General features: G+C 46.8%; 1 protein-coding gene across 1 annotated transcript in view; it reads right to left on the reverse strand.

Annotated features, from left to right (window-relative positions):
* The window catches only part of ARHGAP18 (Rho GTPase activating protein 18), a 76586-nt gene extending 61969 nt beyond the window's left edge, over nucleotides 1-14617 (reverse strand). The window contains exon 1 of the mRNA XM_069974953.1: nucleotides 14448-14617. Coding sequence (XP_069831054.1) covers nucleotides 14448-14563 — 116 coding nt within the window. The 5' untranslated portion in view covers nucleotides 14564-14617. The remainder of the gene's footprint in view (nucleotides 1-14447) is intronic.
* Between the last annotated feature and the right edge of the window lie 2132 nt (nucleotides 14618-16749).

The raw sequence follows: 16749 nt of genomic DNA on the forward strand, positions 1-16749 counted from the left end.
GACCTGTGCAGGAGGACAGTGACAGAAACTTCTCTATACAGCAGTGTGAATGGCTGAGTGTGAGTGCAGACACATTATAGCAGCAGTGTGTATAGCTCAGTGTAAATGCAGGCACATTATAGCCTGAATGAAGAGGATGGGAAACTCAAGGGCTAACAGAGACTGCAGAGAGTATGAAGAATGAGCAGAAGTGAATCTGCTATCATTTGGAAGGTGAGGGAGACTTCGTGGGTAAGAGTACAGTGCTGTTGACCCCACTATGCAGACCATACCCCTCTCCCACTCCACATCCCACCCAGTATAGGGAGCTTTTAAACCAAAGCAATGCTCTTAATCCAAGTTACAATTTTGAAAAACTGTGAGCTCTTCTTTCAAAAGGCTCTCAATATAAGTTACTCTTAAACCAAGGCACCACTGTATATTTTTTATAATTTTTTGTGGAAAACGCGGAACTTCCTGTGTTTAGACCCTTTTTTTTTTAAACACAGAAAATCCCATGTTTCCCAGGTCATCTGCACAAACAGAGAAGGCAGCAATGTGATCGATAGACACATTGACACTCTTTACTGGCTGGGACTTCATGAGTTTAACCCCTTCGCGTCCCATGGCGTACCTGGTATCTGCAGGGAGCCAGGGTGCGCCTCCATTAGCCAAAGCGGGTCCTGTCGCCGCGCCGGCTAATTAAGCATCTAAATGCAGCGGTCAAACCTGACAGCTGCATTTAAATGCTGTGCTCCACACGTCCCTGGTGTCTAATGGGATGGATCTCTGTCCTACTTCTGGCCGGGCCTCAGCGTCGCAATGACGCTGATCCCGGCTTGGCAATACATTGCTCTGGTCTGCAGGAGGCCAGAGCAATGTATCACCGATCTCAGTGATCATTGCTGTGTATATACACAGCATTGATCTCTATGAGAGATCAGTGCTGTGTATATAGAAGTCCCCCAAAGGGACTTCTAGTTAAAGTAAAAGAAAAAGTAAAAATGTTTTTTATTAATAAAAATCCCCTCCCCTAAAAAAAGTCCAAATCACCCCCCTTTTCCCATTTTATAAATATAAATAAACAAACATATTTGGTATTGTCACGTACGTATTTGCCTGAACTATTAATATATCACATTCATGATCTCACTCGCTAATAGGCGTAAGCGCCAAAAATTCCAAAGTGCAAAATTGTGCATTTTTAGTTGCATCAAATCTAGAAAAAAAATTAATAAAAAGTGATCAAAAAGTTGCATATAGGTAAAACAAGGTACCGATAGAAAGTCCAGATCATGGCACAACAAATGACACCTAACACAACCCCATAGACCAAAAAATTAAAGTGTTATAAGGATGGGAATAGAGCAATTCTAAACACATTTAGTTATTTTTTTAAAAGGTTTTCATTTTTTAAAAGCCAACAAATAAAATAAAAGTCATACAAGTTACATATCGTTGTAATCGTACTGATGTGAGGAACATAGATAATATGTCAGTTTTACCATAGGGTGAACAGCATAAATCCGAAACTCACTGAAATTAAAACAAATCCCTTTTATTAAATTTGCCAGCACAAACTTTTCCAGTTTCCCAGCATATTTTATGGGAAATAAAGCCTGTCAATGCAAAGTACAATTGGTGTCGCAAAAAATAAGGGCTCATGTGGGTCTCTAGGTGAAGAAATGCAAGTGCTATGGCCTTTTAAACATAAAGTGGAAAAAGCAAAAGCGCTAAAATAAAAATTGGCTTTGACCTTAAGGGGTTAATGTCTTTTTTTAAACCAATACAAGACTTAAAGCTTAGTATAGCTTTGTTTTACAGCATGATAAAAAAAATGTAAATTGCAAATTTGCTTTATATTACATCTACTGTTGATTTAGATTTTGAAAGTTTAAAGAAAGTGACACTAAGATTTTTTTTTTCCATTTTTCTTTGAAATTTTCCATCCTTCTAAATATAGTTAAAGCGACTCTGTACCCAGAATCTGCCCCCTCCTAACCACTTGTACCTTCAGATAGCTGCTTTTAATCCAAGATCTGTCCTGAGGTCCGTTCGGCAGGTGATGCAGTTGATGTCCTAAAAAAAAAATTCTTTTAAACTTGCAGCCCTGGTCAAATAGGTGTGGCCTAGAGTGTCTGTCAGGGGCGGATTAACTTAAACATCGGCCCCGGACTGTTCCAGAGCCTGTGCCCCCCCCCCCCCCCCCCACCTAACTGTAACTGTGGCAGCACTATCGTGGTGTTCATAGTAAAGGATAGATAATGTCATGATGCCCTGATTTGTGCAAAGTTGCAGTAAAAATGCATAAATTTTTTGCAAATCATGATAAAACAGTAGCCAGGAGACAATACACCACTGAAAGTCTTTTTGGGTGGCCATGGGCCCCCCAGGAGATCAGGGTCCCGGGCTACCGCCCGAAACTGAACTATTATAATCCACTACTGGTGTCTGTGCCCAGGCTTGCACCGCCTCTCCGTCTCTCCTCCCCACCCTCTTCACCATTAGGATTGCTCCTGGGCAGGTTTTTTTCTATTCATCACTTGTGCCTTAATGATCCAGCCCATGTGCAGTGTTCTTACAGGTAAAGAATAGGAGAATTCCTGCCTGGAGCATTCCTAATGATGAAAAGGGCGGGGAGGAGGGACAGAGAACTGGTGCAAGTCTAATGCACAGACACTCTAGGCCACGCCAATTTGACACAGGCCTGCAAGTTTCAAAGTATTTTTTTTAGGACAATAACTGCATCACCTGCCAAACGGACCCCAGGACAGATCTTGGATTAAAAGCAGCTTTAAGAAGGTATAAGTGGTTTGTGGGGGGCAGATTGTTGGTACAGAGTCGCTTTAAATAGTTTTTAGTTTGTCCATTAGGCCTGATAATAAAGCTGATACTTCCTGTTCTCTAGAGGAGAAAAAAAAATCAGCATCATTACAGGCAAGATTACAATGACAGGCAACACAGATATATAGATGAGGAACTGGGCCATTCACAAGTGTCAGAAGCTAAAACAAATGGCAACTAACTATTAGAGGTCTTTAAAAATTTGACAACAGGAACAGAAAACTTAATAGGAAGAATTCTGCAATAAACCAGAGGAATTTTCAAAATCAAACGCTAAACTAACATAGGCAAACTGAGACAGCACACGGCAGGAGAGCACTAAAAAAAACAAAAAAAATCAACATAATGCACCTGAAGCCAGCAGATGGACCCTTAGGGTACAAACACACACAGCAGATACGCAGCAGATACGCAGAAGATTTGATACTGTGTTCAGTTATTTACATCGTATCTGCTGCGTATCTGCTGCGTATCGCAGCAGTAAATACGCAGCGTATAAGCCGTGTGTGTTTGTACCCTTAGGGTATATGCGTACATGCACACGGAGTAACTCTCGCGGAAAACTCTGCACCGAATCCGCCGCTTGTCCTCGTGGTCCCACTTCCCTCTCCACCGGCTCCATAGACTCCATTCTTTGGTTAAGCGGATGCCGCTGTCCGCCCATAGATTTAACATATATAATATACACACAATTTTCTACATATTTCCCCATGTGTCTGTTCCAAAAAAAGAACCTTTCTCCCTTTCCCCCGTTCCCCCCTCCAATAATCATGGTTACATACATATAAGAAAAAGGTTTGAAAAGACTAATTTGTTGCTTTACTGTAAACCAGGATATTTGGTCACTTCCCTTTGTTCATAGTTACAGCTTTATTGTTTTATAAAAGCACACACTTCACTTAGGTGCAAGATCATAGGCAAAGGAAGTGTTATATCAAAACATATTCCCATCTAGTTGTTATGACTGTATACATGAAGCATCACGCAACATACAACAGGATGAATGGTATGAAGTTCCTTAGAAAACAATAGCTGGTGCAGCTGGGCAGCCACAGACTGCTTAATATTATAGCACATTCTTAGCAAAACAATAGAGGTACTTCTATTTGATACTGAAAACAAAAACATGTTTGTACTACACACTATTGTATTGTCCTACTCTAGCAGCTCCAGAGGGAAGAGTGTAAAAATAAAAGAAACAATCCTAAAGTTTCTCATAGGTCTACTGGGAGCTGTCAAGATACATTACATAGCATACAGTTTCCATATATTCAGAACAACAGCTTATACTGTTTTGTTTAGTTTTTTGTTTAATTATAGATGAGCGATTTTTATGCCTGAAATCTAGGCATTTGATTACTGGTGGCTGAAGAAGTTAGATGCAGCCTTAGGGAGGGCAGAAAAACATGGATACTGTCTATGGCTTTCCAGGCAGCTTTAGGGCTACAGCCATTTTCAGCCACCAGTAATCAAATGCGACAGTTCTAGTAAGAGCAAACATGAACATATTCAAAGTTCGTTCATCTCTATTGTATATTTAAAAGGGTTGTCCAGGATAAAATTATATCTTACTATGCTGCTGGGGCTGCGGGGAGATGTCAGGGACATATACTTACCTGTCCCACCCAGTTACCAGGCCACAATTTCTCTGCTGCCACCAGCAATTTCTGAACATCTAGTGATGCGCTGTTCCAACTACAAATGGAAGCACAGTATTGACTCTATACTGAGCTTTAATTTCTGGTGGGAATGTTGCGTCACAGAATGTTTTAAAATCACTGGCAGCGGAAGACAGCGGGCAGCACAGGACCTGGCATTGAAAAATAGAACGTTATCCTTGACAACCCCTTTAACATGACATTTTAATCCTATAGTGGGATTCTGTACTTTTTTTTTTTCTTATTAAAGCTTTAATTGAAATAAGGGAGTGTAGAAAATGCAAAATAGGAAAAGGGGAACCAGGTAAATAAAATAAGTCCAGAAATGCAAAGTATGTAAGAGGGTAGACATCACCAAACTACAAGGAGTCCACAAAGCTGTAGCCTGAGTTACCTGACTGATGGGTCAGTAGAACAGTGACACAGAGAAACATACAGACATGTTGCCTGAAAGGGTATGGAGAAGGAATACCAGCATGGCCCAGGAGTTGGGAGAAAAGAGAAAACCCCATCACAAGGACATAAAAAGTGCACTAATTTATAACAGTTTGCAGAAATAAATGGTCTCCATGGACTCCAGAGCACCTAGCTTATCAGTGAGGAGTATAAAGAACAGTCTGCCTGAGTAAATGTTGTTTTATCATGCTGCGTGATGAGGGCAGGGGAGGATGGGGGAGACAGTACAGTATATTATTTTGTATAAGGGTATGTTCACACTTACCGGAACGGCAGCAGATTTCATTTAAGAAACTGAACACAGCATCAAATCTGCACCATCAAATCTGCTGCGGATCTGCTGCAGATCCTGTAGGTGTGAACGCACCCTAAAGAGGTAAAAGCTGGGTTAACACATAGTATTTGGTCAGCATTTTGTAGCCCAAACCATTAATTAATCCATAAGTGAGAAAAACAATAATTTAAAGATTTGCACCCAAAAAAAGTAGCCTGAACCCAGTTATAGGGCTCACAAAGAAGTGCCTGCAATTCTTTTTATGTCTGGACAGGCAAAAGTTTCGCTGTTAAGGCATGAAGGGAGTTGTAGTTTTGCAAACGGATTCCCCTACACACATATATATATATATATATATATATATATATATATATATATATATATATATATATTTTTTTTTTTTTATTATACGGGAATAGCCAAATATCCCTCTCTCCAGAGAAGGAAGCCTGTTGCCAAGGGGTGCCTCCCAGTGGGGAGAGCACAACACCACCCTGATACATAGTCCCTCAGGCCCTCACTCTGTTGTGAGCTTTGGGACCTAAATAGGGAAACACCAGGGTGGCCCTGTAGGTCAAAGTCTAAGGGTACTATTACACGGAACGATAATCGGCCGAATTGGCCCGATTCGTCCGATTATCCCTCCATGTAATAAATGCAACGATCAGCCAATGACAACGATCATCGGCTGATCGTTGATATAGGTTAGACCCTATTTTCGTCGGGCGCCGACCGCGCACCGCTACGTGTAATAGCGGTGCGTGGCCGGCGACTAACGATATACATTACCCATCCACGTTCCAAGGCTGCTCCTGCCGTCCGCTTCTCCCGGGGTCCCGCGCGCACTCTAGCTTCACAGCGGCCTGTCAGCTGATAGGCCGCGGCGGTCCCGGCCTGTGATTGGATGAGCGGCCTACCAGCTGACAGGCCGCTGTGAAGCTAGAGCGCGTACGGGACCCCGGGAGAAGCGGACGGCAGGAGCAGCCCTGGAACGTGGATGGGTAATGTATGCCAGTTTAGCAAGAGCTGCAAGGACATCGGTAACGATGTCCTTGCAGCTCTTGTGAAACGATTATCGGACCGTGTAATAGGCCCAGTAAATGAGCAACGATCTAGCAGATCGCTGCTCGTTTACAGGTATTATCGGGCCCTGCTCGGCCCGTGTAATACCACCCTAACTCTGTGGCGAGTATAACAACATAAGACAAGGGTTACCAAGGCTAGGCATCCATCCACAGGCTGCAGTTTCGGGGTATTTGCCCCTTGTCATTGTGGAGTAGGATTCTGGTTACGGGGGGGGGGGGGGGGGGGGGGGCAATGGAAAACAGACCAACAAAACACAACAATCACTGAATTCAGGAAGAACAGTAAAAAAAATACAACGGAGGACTCATTTAAGAGCCTCCACTGATTGCCCCCTAAAAAATTTGAATATGCAAAGAAGGGGTCATTATATTAATATATATAAAAAAATAAATAAATAAAAAAAAAAAATTATATATATATATATATATATATATATATATATATAATATATATATATATAAAATCAGTGAAATGATAGAAGGGCCAAGCCCTTCCATTATTTCCCTGAAGAGAGTCAGTGATTTGATCAAATCACTGACCCCTCTCAGGAAAATGATGGAATGGAATTCTATAATTTCCCCTGCAACATACCTCCTGTTCCCCGCTTAATGTGTAATGTGGCTTACTGCTCCCGGCTCCGCTTCCCTGTCCGCCTCCAGTCCCGTGTGCTGTGTGATGATGCCTCCTGCTCCCAGCTCTGCTCCCCTGTCCGCCTCCGGTCTTGTGTGCTGTGTGAAGATGCCTCCTGCTCTCGGCTCTGCTCCCCTGTCCGCCTCTGGTCCTGTGTGCTGTGTGATAATGCCTCCTGCTCCCCTGTCCGCCTCCAGTCCCGTGTGATAATGCCTCCCGTCCTGTGTGCTGTGTGATGCTGCCTCCTGCTCCCGGCTCTGCTCCCCTGTCCCCCTCCGGTCCTGTGTGCTGTGTGAAGATGCCTCCTGCTCTCGGCTCTGCTCCCCTGTCCGCCTCCGGTCCTGTGTGCTGTGTGCTGTGTGAGAATGCCTCCTGCTCCCCTGTCCGCCTCCGGTCCCGTGAGATAATGCCTCCTGCTCCCGGTTCTGCTCCCCTGTCCGCCTCCCGTCCTGTGTGCTGTGTGATGCTGCTTCCTGCTCCCGGCTCTGCTCCCCTGTCTGCCTCCGGTCCAGTGTGCTGTGTGATGATGCCTCCTGATCCCGGCTCTGCTCCCCTGTCCTGTGTGCTGTGTGATGATGCCTCCTGCTCCTCTGTCCGCCTCCGGTCCCGTGTGCTGTGTGATGCTGCCTCCTGCTCCCGGCTCTGCTCCCCTGTCCGCCTCCGGTCCAGTGTGCTGTGTGATGATGCCTCCTGATCCCAGCTCTGCTCCCCTGTCCTGTGTGATGATGCCTCCTGCTCCTCTGTCCGCCTCCGGTCCTGTGTGCTGTGTAATGATGCCTCCTGCTCTCGGCTCTGCTCCCCTGTCCGCCTCCGGTCCTGTGTGCTGTGTGATGATGCCTCCTGATCCCAGCTCTGCTCCCCTGTCCTGTGTGATGATGCCTCCTGCTCCTCTGTCCACCTCCGGTCCCGTGTGTTGTGTGATGATGCCTCCTGCTCTCGGCTCTGCTCCCCTGTCCGCCTCCGGTCCTGTGTGCTGTGTGATAATGCCTCCTGCTCCCGTCCGCCTCCGTTCCCGTGTGATAATGCCTCCTGCTCCCGGCTCTGCTCCCCTGTCCGCCTCCCGTCCTGTGTGCTGTGTGATGCTGCCTCCTGCTCCCGGCTCTGCTCCCCTGTCCGCCTCCGGTCCTGTGTGCTGTGTGATGATGCCTCCTGATCCCAGCTCTGCTCCCCTGTCCTGTGTGATGATGCCTCCTGCTCCTCTGTCCACCTCCGGTCCCGTGTGCTGTGTGATGATGCCTCCTGCTCTCGGCTCTGCTCCCCTGTCCGCCTCCGGTCCTGTGTGCTGTGTGATAATGCCTCCTGCTCCCGTCCGCCTCCGTTCCCGTGTGATAATGCCTCCTGCTCCCGGCTCTGCTCCCCTGTCCGCCTCCCGTCCTGTGTGCTGTGTGATGCTGCCTCCTGCTCCCGGCTCTGCTCCCCTGTCCGCCTCCGGTCCTGTGTGCTGTGTGATGCTGCCTCCTGCTCCCGGCTCTGCTCCCCTGTCCGCCTCCGGTCCTGTGTGCTGTGTGATGCTGCCTCCTGCTCCCGGCTCTGCTCCCCTGTCCGCCTCCGGTCCTGTGTGCTGTGTGAAGATGCCTCCTGCTCTCGGCTCTGCTCCCCTGTCCGCCTCCAGTCCTGTGTGCTGTGTGATGCTGCCTCCTGCTCTGCTCCTCTGTCCGCCTCCCGTCCTGTGTGCTGTGTGATGCTGCCTCCTGCTCCCGGCTCTGCTCCCCTGTCCGCCTCCGGTCCAGTGTGCTGTGTGATGATGCCTCCTGATCCCGGCTCTGCTCCCCTGTCCCGTGTGCTGTGTGATGATGCCTCCTGCTCCCGGCTCTGCTCCCCTGTCCGCCCCCAGTCCTGTGTGCTGTGTGATAATGCTTCCTGCTCCCCTGTCCGCCTCCGGTCCCGTGTGCTGTGTAATGATGCCTCCTGATCCCGGCTCTACTCCCCTGTCCCGTGTGCTGTGTGATGATGCCTCCTGCTCCCCTGTCCGCCTCCGGTCCCGTGTGCTGTGTGATGATGCCTCCTGCTCCTGGCTCTGCTCCCCTGTCCGCCTCCGGTCCTGTGTGCTGGGTGATGCTGCCTCCTGCTCCCGGCTCTGCTCCCCTGTCCGCCTCCGGTCCTGTGTGCTGTGTGATGCTGCCTCCTGCTCCCGGCTCTGCTCCCCTGTCCGCCTCCGGTCCCGTGTGCTGTGTGAAGATGCCTCCTGCTCCCCTGTCCTCCACCGTTCCCATTTGCTGTGTGATGATGCCTCCTGCTCCCCAAAAATTATCAGCTTAGCTTCCTGTTTCAGCTACCTGTTTCCTTTGTTAATTTGTTTCCAATAAATAAATTGATTTGATCAAATCACTGACTTTCTTCTGGAAAATGATGGAAGGGTTTGTCCATTTCATCATTTCTTGGGATTTGATCAAATCACTAGTGATTTGATTAAATCCCTGAATTCTATCATTTCCCTGCAACATGATAGATGAGGGGCATAAGACTTCATTATATCATTAAATGAATACAATTTCAAAAGGATTTTTTTTAATATCAAGAATATTTTCATTTTGACATGTGCTGCATAATAGTATCGCTCCCAGACTGACGCAGGAGGTGAAAGTGTTATTCTACATTACAACTATTATAAGTATACTGGTGGGAGTGCAAAGTGCAGACAGCAAGTATACACATACTGTATAAGTTATATTACTACAAGTACACACATTCCACATGAAACCTTTGTCCTATCATTGAATGCATAGGACAATAAGCAGGCAATCTGCTGGAGGCTGCCCATCATTGATGCGTGTCACTGCTGTTATCTTCTAGGAAGACATACTGTAAACATCCAGTTACAGTACATTCACTCACAGAAGTCCCTAAGGAATAAGTTACATTCATTTAGAAAATAAAACTTAGACATCAAAGTAAATGTACCATCAGAAACATCACTGCCGATCGGCTAATGTGTAAATAAAAAAAAAAAAAAAGTGACGTACCTAATGGTACATTCACTTTAAAGACAATCTCACACTGCTATGCTGTTACTGCAAGTGAGCCTACACATTAAAGTGGTACTGCATTTGCAGTAACTTTTAAAACATTGTTATGTCGTACCGGGGCATACTCTTAAGACCCCAGGCTTTCCAGCACAGCCTCTCTGACACTTTGCGCAAAAGAATAAAGAGTTTCTCTATGCTCTGGAAGCACATTGCTGACGTCGCTCCCACCACATACCAGAGGTGCGCCCCTACCCTGGCCTATGGCACCTGTGCGAACACGAGGAGAAGCGGCACAAGGCCGGTAATATCAGTGGCGCATGTGTAAACTGTCAGGATGGTGCACATGGCCCCTGACAGCATGGGCGCATGCACCAACATGGAGGCTGGCATGGAACAAAATATTCATGGAAGGGGAGGAAGGAGAGGTGAGACGTGCTGCAGTGCGACACGAGCGCATCGCCACGACCCCTCTTTGCCTTTTGATTACAGTGGAAGATATAAATTGTGCCGCATCCCCTCCGCGGAGAGCTGAGGCAAAGGTAACATTCTAGCTAGGAAACTGTCACTCAGTGCACACTGTCAGCACCTCGGGTCAGGCCCAGGTGCTGACAGATTTCCTGTAAAGCGAATGCACCATCAGTTTTGCACATGAAATGAACAGTGCCAGTGCTGTGGTCCATTTTTTTAACTGCCCCACTTCCCTCGCATAGTGCAAGTATATTACTGAGTACTGGCCCGGATTGAAGCACTGGAGGCAGGCCAGTCCGCCCCCAGTGGGAAGAACCCCCCTACCCTTCTATGACATGGCTCCATTGATTCTAATGGAGCAACGTCATAGAGGGACTGGAGTTTCCTCCCACTGGAGGCAGGCCATTCAGTCTCCAGTGCTTCAGCCCAGGGCAGTGCTTGGCAATAGACTGGCATTGTGCGCGGGAACTGGGCATCCGCTTTCAATGGTACATTTGCTTTAAAGCAGTACTGTCATTTCCAGTAACCTTTGCCATGTCAAAAGTTACTAATCACACCAGGTCTTAGGAGCCTATTCCACGGAGCGATAATCCGCTGAATCAGAGCGATAATCGGCCAAATCGGCCGATTATCGCTCCACGGAATAGAGAGAACGATCAGCCGATGATCATGTCATCAGCTGATTGTTCATTTGGGTTCAGACCTAAAATCATCGTTCGCCACCAGCGCATTGCTACGGTGGAATAGCAGTGCGCGACGGCGACCAACGATTTTAGTAGCACCATACGTTACCTGTCTGGGCTGTAGGTCTTTTCCTTCTCCCCCGGGGTCCCGCGCACAGCAGCTTCGGAGAGGGGCTGTCTGAACTGACAGACCGCTCAGCCCATACCTCCCAACTTTTGCAAAGAGCAAAGAGGGACATGTGCGCCGCGGTCCCCATAGCCACGCCCCCATAGCGACCTCCATAGCCACGCCCCCATAGCAACCCTCCATAGCCACACCCCTACAGTCACCACATGCTGCTGACTGAATAGTGCCCTAAACAGTATCCAATCCCCCCCAAAATGCCCTATATAGTATCCAATACCCCCATATAGTGCCCCACATAGTATCCAATGCCCCCATATAGTGCCCCACATAGTGTCCAATCCCCCACATAGTGTCCCACATAGAATCCAATCCCCCACATAGTGCCCCACATAGAATCCAATCCCCCACATAGTGCCCCACATAGTATCCAATGCCCCACATAGTAGCCAATGCCCCCATATAGAGCCCCACATAGTAGCCTATGCTCCCATATAGTGCCCCACATAGTAGCCAATGCCCCCATATAGTGCCCCACATAGTAGCCAATCCCCATATAGTACCCCACATAGTAGCCAATCCCCCCATATAGTGCCCCACATAGTAGCCAATCCCCCCATATAGTGCCCACATAGTAGCCAATGCCCCCATATGGTGCCCCACATATTATCCAATCCCCCATATAGTGCCCCACATAGTTGCCAATGCCCCCATATAGTGCCCCACATAGTAGCCAATCCCCCATATATGCCCACATTGTAGCCACTCCCCCCATATAGTGCCCCACATAGTAATCAATCCCTATATAGTGCCCCACATAGTAGCCAATGCCCATATATATGCCCCACATAGTAGCCAATCCCCCATATATGCCCCACATAGTAGCCAATCCCCCATATAGTGCCCACATAATAGCCAATGCCCCCATATAGTGCCCCACATAGTAGCCAATCCCCCATATATGCCCACATAGTAGCCAATCCCCCCATATAGTGCCCCACATAGTAATCAATCCCTATATAGTGCCCCACATAGTAGCCAATCCCCATATAGTGCCCTACATAGTAGCCAATCCCCATATAGTGCCCCACATAGTAGCCAATCCCTCCATATAGTGCTCCACATAGTAGCCAATCCCTCCATATAGTGCTCCACATAGTAGCCAATCCCCCATAGAGTGCCCCACATAGTAGCCAATCCCCATATAGTGCCCCACATAGTAGCCTATGCTCCCATATAGTGCCCCACATAGTAGCCAATGCCCCCATATAGTGCCCCACATAGTAGCCAATCCCCATATAGTACCCCACATAGTAGCCAATCCCCCCATATTGTGCCCCACATAGTAGCCAATCCCCCCATATAGTGCCCACATAGTAGCCAATGCCCCCATATAGTGCCCCACATATTATCCAATCCCCCATATAGTGCCCCACATAGTTGCCAATGCCCCCATATAGTGCCCCACATAGTAGCCAATCCCCGATATATGCCCACATAGTAGCCACTCCCCCCATATAGTGCCCCACATAGTAGCCAATCCCCCATATAGTGCCCCACATAGTAGCCAATCCCCCATATATCGCCCCACATAGTAGACAATGCCCCCATATAGCGCCCCACAGAGTAGCCAATACCCCCCATTTGTGTGGCCCCAGCGGAAAAAAACAAAGCAGTAACTCACCTGTCCTCCGGTCCCAGCAGCTCCTCTCCCGGCAGAGCGCGCACTCCCGTCATGCTCCGGGGCGGGCAGCGGGGTACAGAGACACTGACTGTACCGGAAGTGATTCACGATGGAGGCTGCAGGTCACTTCCGGCACAGTCAGTGTCTGTATACCCCGCTGCCCACCCCGGAGGATGACAGGAGTGCGCGCTCTGCCGGGAGAGGAGCTGCTGGGACCGGAGGAAAGGTGAGTTACTGCTTTATTGTTTTTTCCGCTGGCGCCACATATAATGCGGGACACTGGGGGGGGCGTTCCGGGACCGCGGGACAGCACCCAGAAAACGGGACCGCCGCGGCCAGTGATTGGCTGAGCGGTCTGTCAGTTCTGACAGCCCCTCTTCAAAGCTGCTGCACGCAGGACACGGGAGAAGGAGAAAACCTGCAGCCCGGACAGGTAATGTATGAAACAAGGGCTGCAAGGACATCGGTAACGATGTCCCTGCAGCCCTCACTTAATGATCATCGGGGCCGTGGAATAGGCCCGGTAAACGAGCGCCGATCTGCTGTTTACATCGTTGATCGGGCCCCCGTCGGCCCATGGAATAGGACCCTTACTCCTGAGACCTGTTGTTATCCTGAGCTACATCTGGTGGGGGTTTAGCAAGCAGTAAAATGCTTGACTGCTCAACTCGGGTAGTAAGCCCCATTGAAATCAATGTGAGACTCAAGTATTTAGTACGGTTCCCCTTAATTTATTGTACAGGACTCCCTAATGGATAACCAGCAGCATTTACATAGCACTGAAGAAGATGGGACTCTAAAAAGCTCACCCACACACTGCAGCCAAATCCATGTGGAGATTGACCTGTGGTGTGGATGTCAATTCTTGTGTCCAATATTTATTCAGATTTTATCCTCCATGACGGCATGTGGCTATACCCTTCATACTTCTTTTAGACACTTTTTTTTTAATAAATAGAATATGAATGGACATGTTTCATATGCTTCATGCAACATTTCTCTATGTAGCTCTGGGACACAAAGCTATACCCATAATAAGCTATAGTAGCAGTATAATCACATCAGTTTCCCTCTTGTCTTTGCACCAGGTGGATGACTGTGGTCTGGCTACCCTTTATGTTAATGAGCCCTGACAGGTTATTGTTAAATCTAGTGGGGCAAACATCCTTCAATGACAGCTTTTACTGAGTTCCTGAACTAGTGACTGCTGAGCTAAGGGTAAATCTGCTCTCCTATCTGTTACACAGTAACTCAACTACTACTTTATCCTTTGTTCTTAAGTACAGAAAGCATGTAAATAAGTAAACACAATGAAAATACACTATGCATATAATAACATACATATATACAGAAATAATAGATGGACTGGAACCATTAGCAGGATTGAAAACAAGCATCTGCTGTTAGTAAATAGTTCCAGCCGGATAGATGCTGCCTTATACTATACTGTACCAAGTGCAAAAGCATAAAACCTCTCATTTTGCCTCTAAACACATTTGCACTCAGCCCACAGAAGCTATTCCTGTCCTGACAGGTGCTCAGTCACTACACAAGCTCTGCTCTCACCAGGTAAACTACACTGCAGCAGCCCTTACCTTCTGGGGGACACCTGGGCATTGTCTTTGGCATTGCCACCTGTTGCAGCAGCCTTGTTGCTGGCATGGTAAGCTGTCAGGACTACCCTCTGGGTGCTATTAGGCCTCCAGCTCATGGTGTGTCCAGCATAATTCCTCCAGCTTCTTGAATAGATAATGCTTGTTCCTGTCTTGCCTCCTGGCAACTCTACTCATGCAACTCCTCCTCCCTCAGCATCATAGTAGGTAATGAGACAAGGGAGGAGCCCAGCTCATTCTGCTTCCTCATGCACAACAATGACTCAGTCAAGATCAATGTTACTATTCCTTCTGTCAGGCTTTGTCTTTCCATCTTCCACTAGCTGAGGAAGAGCACTTAACACAATGCAGAATCAATGCTGCTTTTGTGCTCTATAAATAGGGTATTTGTGTGTCATCAGTCTATGAGTTTGTGGAGCTGAATCTGCAGCATATCACCCAGGAACATCTGCTGGTGCTATATGTTACACAGAGTATATAACATATAATAATACCATAGCAGTCAGCAATACAAGAATGGGGCTGGTCACACAGTGTGTACGCCATCTAGTGTCAGAATCAGTTTACTTTTTAGTAGCCCTGATTATTTATTCATCATGTAAAGTACAGTAGATATAACATCTGCTTATACTTCTAAGGCAGCTTTCACTGCGTTCTTGCTTTTAACGTAACTAACGTATTTAATGACAAAAAAAAAATGAATAAACGAATGAAAAAATAGTGGTCAACCACATTTTTGTGTAAGCAAAAAAAATCAATTTGTTTTTGGTTTTGATCTGTTTTTTTTTTTTTTTTGTAATGAAAGTCAATGGGATCCAAAAGGATCTACACATATGTATCCGGTTTTTAATCAGTTTTTCTCCCCATTAAACAGATATGGTAAATGGACTGCAAAAACACAGTGTGAACCCAGCCTAAGGGTATGTGCACACTGAGTAATTTAGATGGAAAGTCCGTCGCGTAATCGTATAACTTTGAGGGGGTTCCTGTGTCTACGTAATGCACTATATGGTAAAACCGACACGATACCATTATTCTATAGGTCAGCCCGAACACAACCATATGCAGGTTACACAGATTCTCTAATGTTATATATTTTTTTAATGAAATCCTTTTTTTGGCAATTAATTATTAATAAAATGGGCCTATTGTGACGCTTATAACAGTTTTATTTTTTCACCTACAGGGCTGTATGAGATGTATTTTTTTCCGCCATGATCTCTAGTTTTTATTAATACCATATTTGTGAAGATCGGACGTTTTGAACACAATTTTTTTTTATATATATAATGTAACATAAAATCGGTAATCCTGGCACTTTTTTCGCTCTTTTCATTTACGCCGTTAGTGATGACGCTTGTTATATTTTAATAGATCGGACAATTACACACGCTACGGTATATTATATGTTTATTTATTTATTTTTATATGTTTTATTTATATAATGGGAAAGGGGGGTGATTTCAACTTTTATTGGGGGAGGGGTTTTGGGGTAGTGTAATAGTAATTTAAACTTTTTTTTTTTTTTACACATTTTAAGTCCCTTTGGGGGACTTGTACATTCATTACTTTCATTTACTACACTGATCATTGCTATGCCATAGGCATAGCATTGATCAGTGTGATAGGTGATCTGCTCATTGAGCCTGCCTGTGCAGGCTCAGTGAACAGATCGCCAATCGGACCGCATGGAGGCAGGTGAGAGACCTCTGGCGGTCCGTTTTAACGATCAGGACCCCCGAAGTCACACTTCCCCTGTCACTTACACTTAAACGTCTCGGCTGTTTAAGGAGTTAATGCTACGCTGCAGCCTGTCATTAACGGTGAGGCGCTGGACGATCACTGGAGCCGGCCCCCACCTGCTATGAAGCGTGCTTCGCTCCGGAGCCCGCTTCATAGCTCAGGACTTACCTGTACGCCCAGGCTCGTCTGGGCACAGACTTCCAGGGCGTACTGGTACGTCCTAGGTCGTCTAAGGGTTAAATAGATGTCTATGGAACCACGGCCGGATTGTTTACAGTCTGTATACACTACAGACATGGTTCTTTGCAGCCGCACAAAATAATTGACAGGTCTATTTTGTGTGGCCACTATTCAGTGGACAGTGGCCGTATAAGATAGCTGGGGTCACAGTGCGTCTCCCGGCAGTATTTTACATTGTGGCCTATGTCCAATTGGAGTGCGGACACACCCAAATGTGCCCGTTTTCCTATTAAAATAAAGTGATGTTCATCCGGCGGGTACTGCAGTACCAGCTGAGTGACCATCTCAGACAATCAGCTGT

This window comes from Dendropsophus ebraccatus, chromosome 6, assembly GCF_027789765.1.
Source record: "Dendropsophus ebraccatus isolate aDenEbr1 chromosome 6, aDenEbr1.pat, whole genome shotgun sequence".
NCBI lineage: Eukaryota > Metazoa > Chordata > Amphibia > Anura > Hylidae > Dendropsophus > Dendropsophus ebraccatus.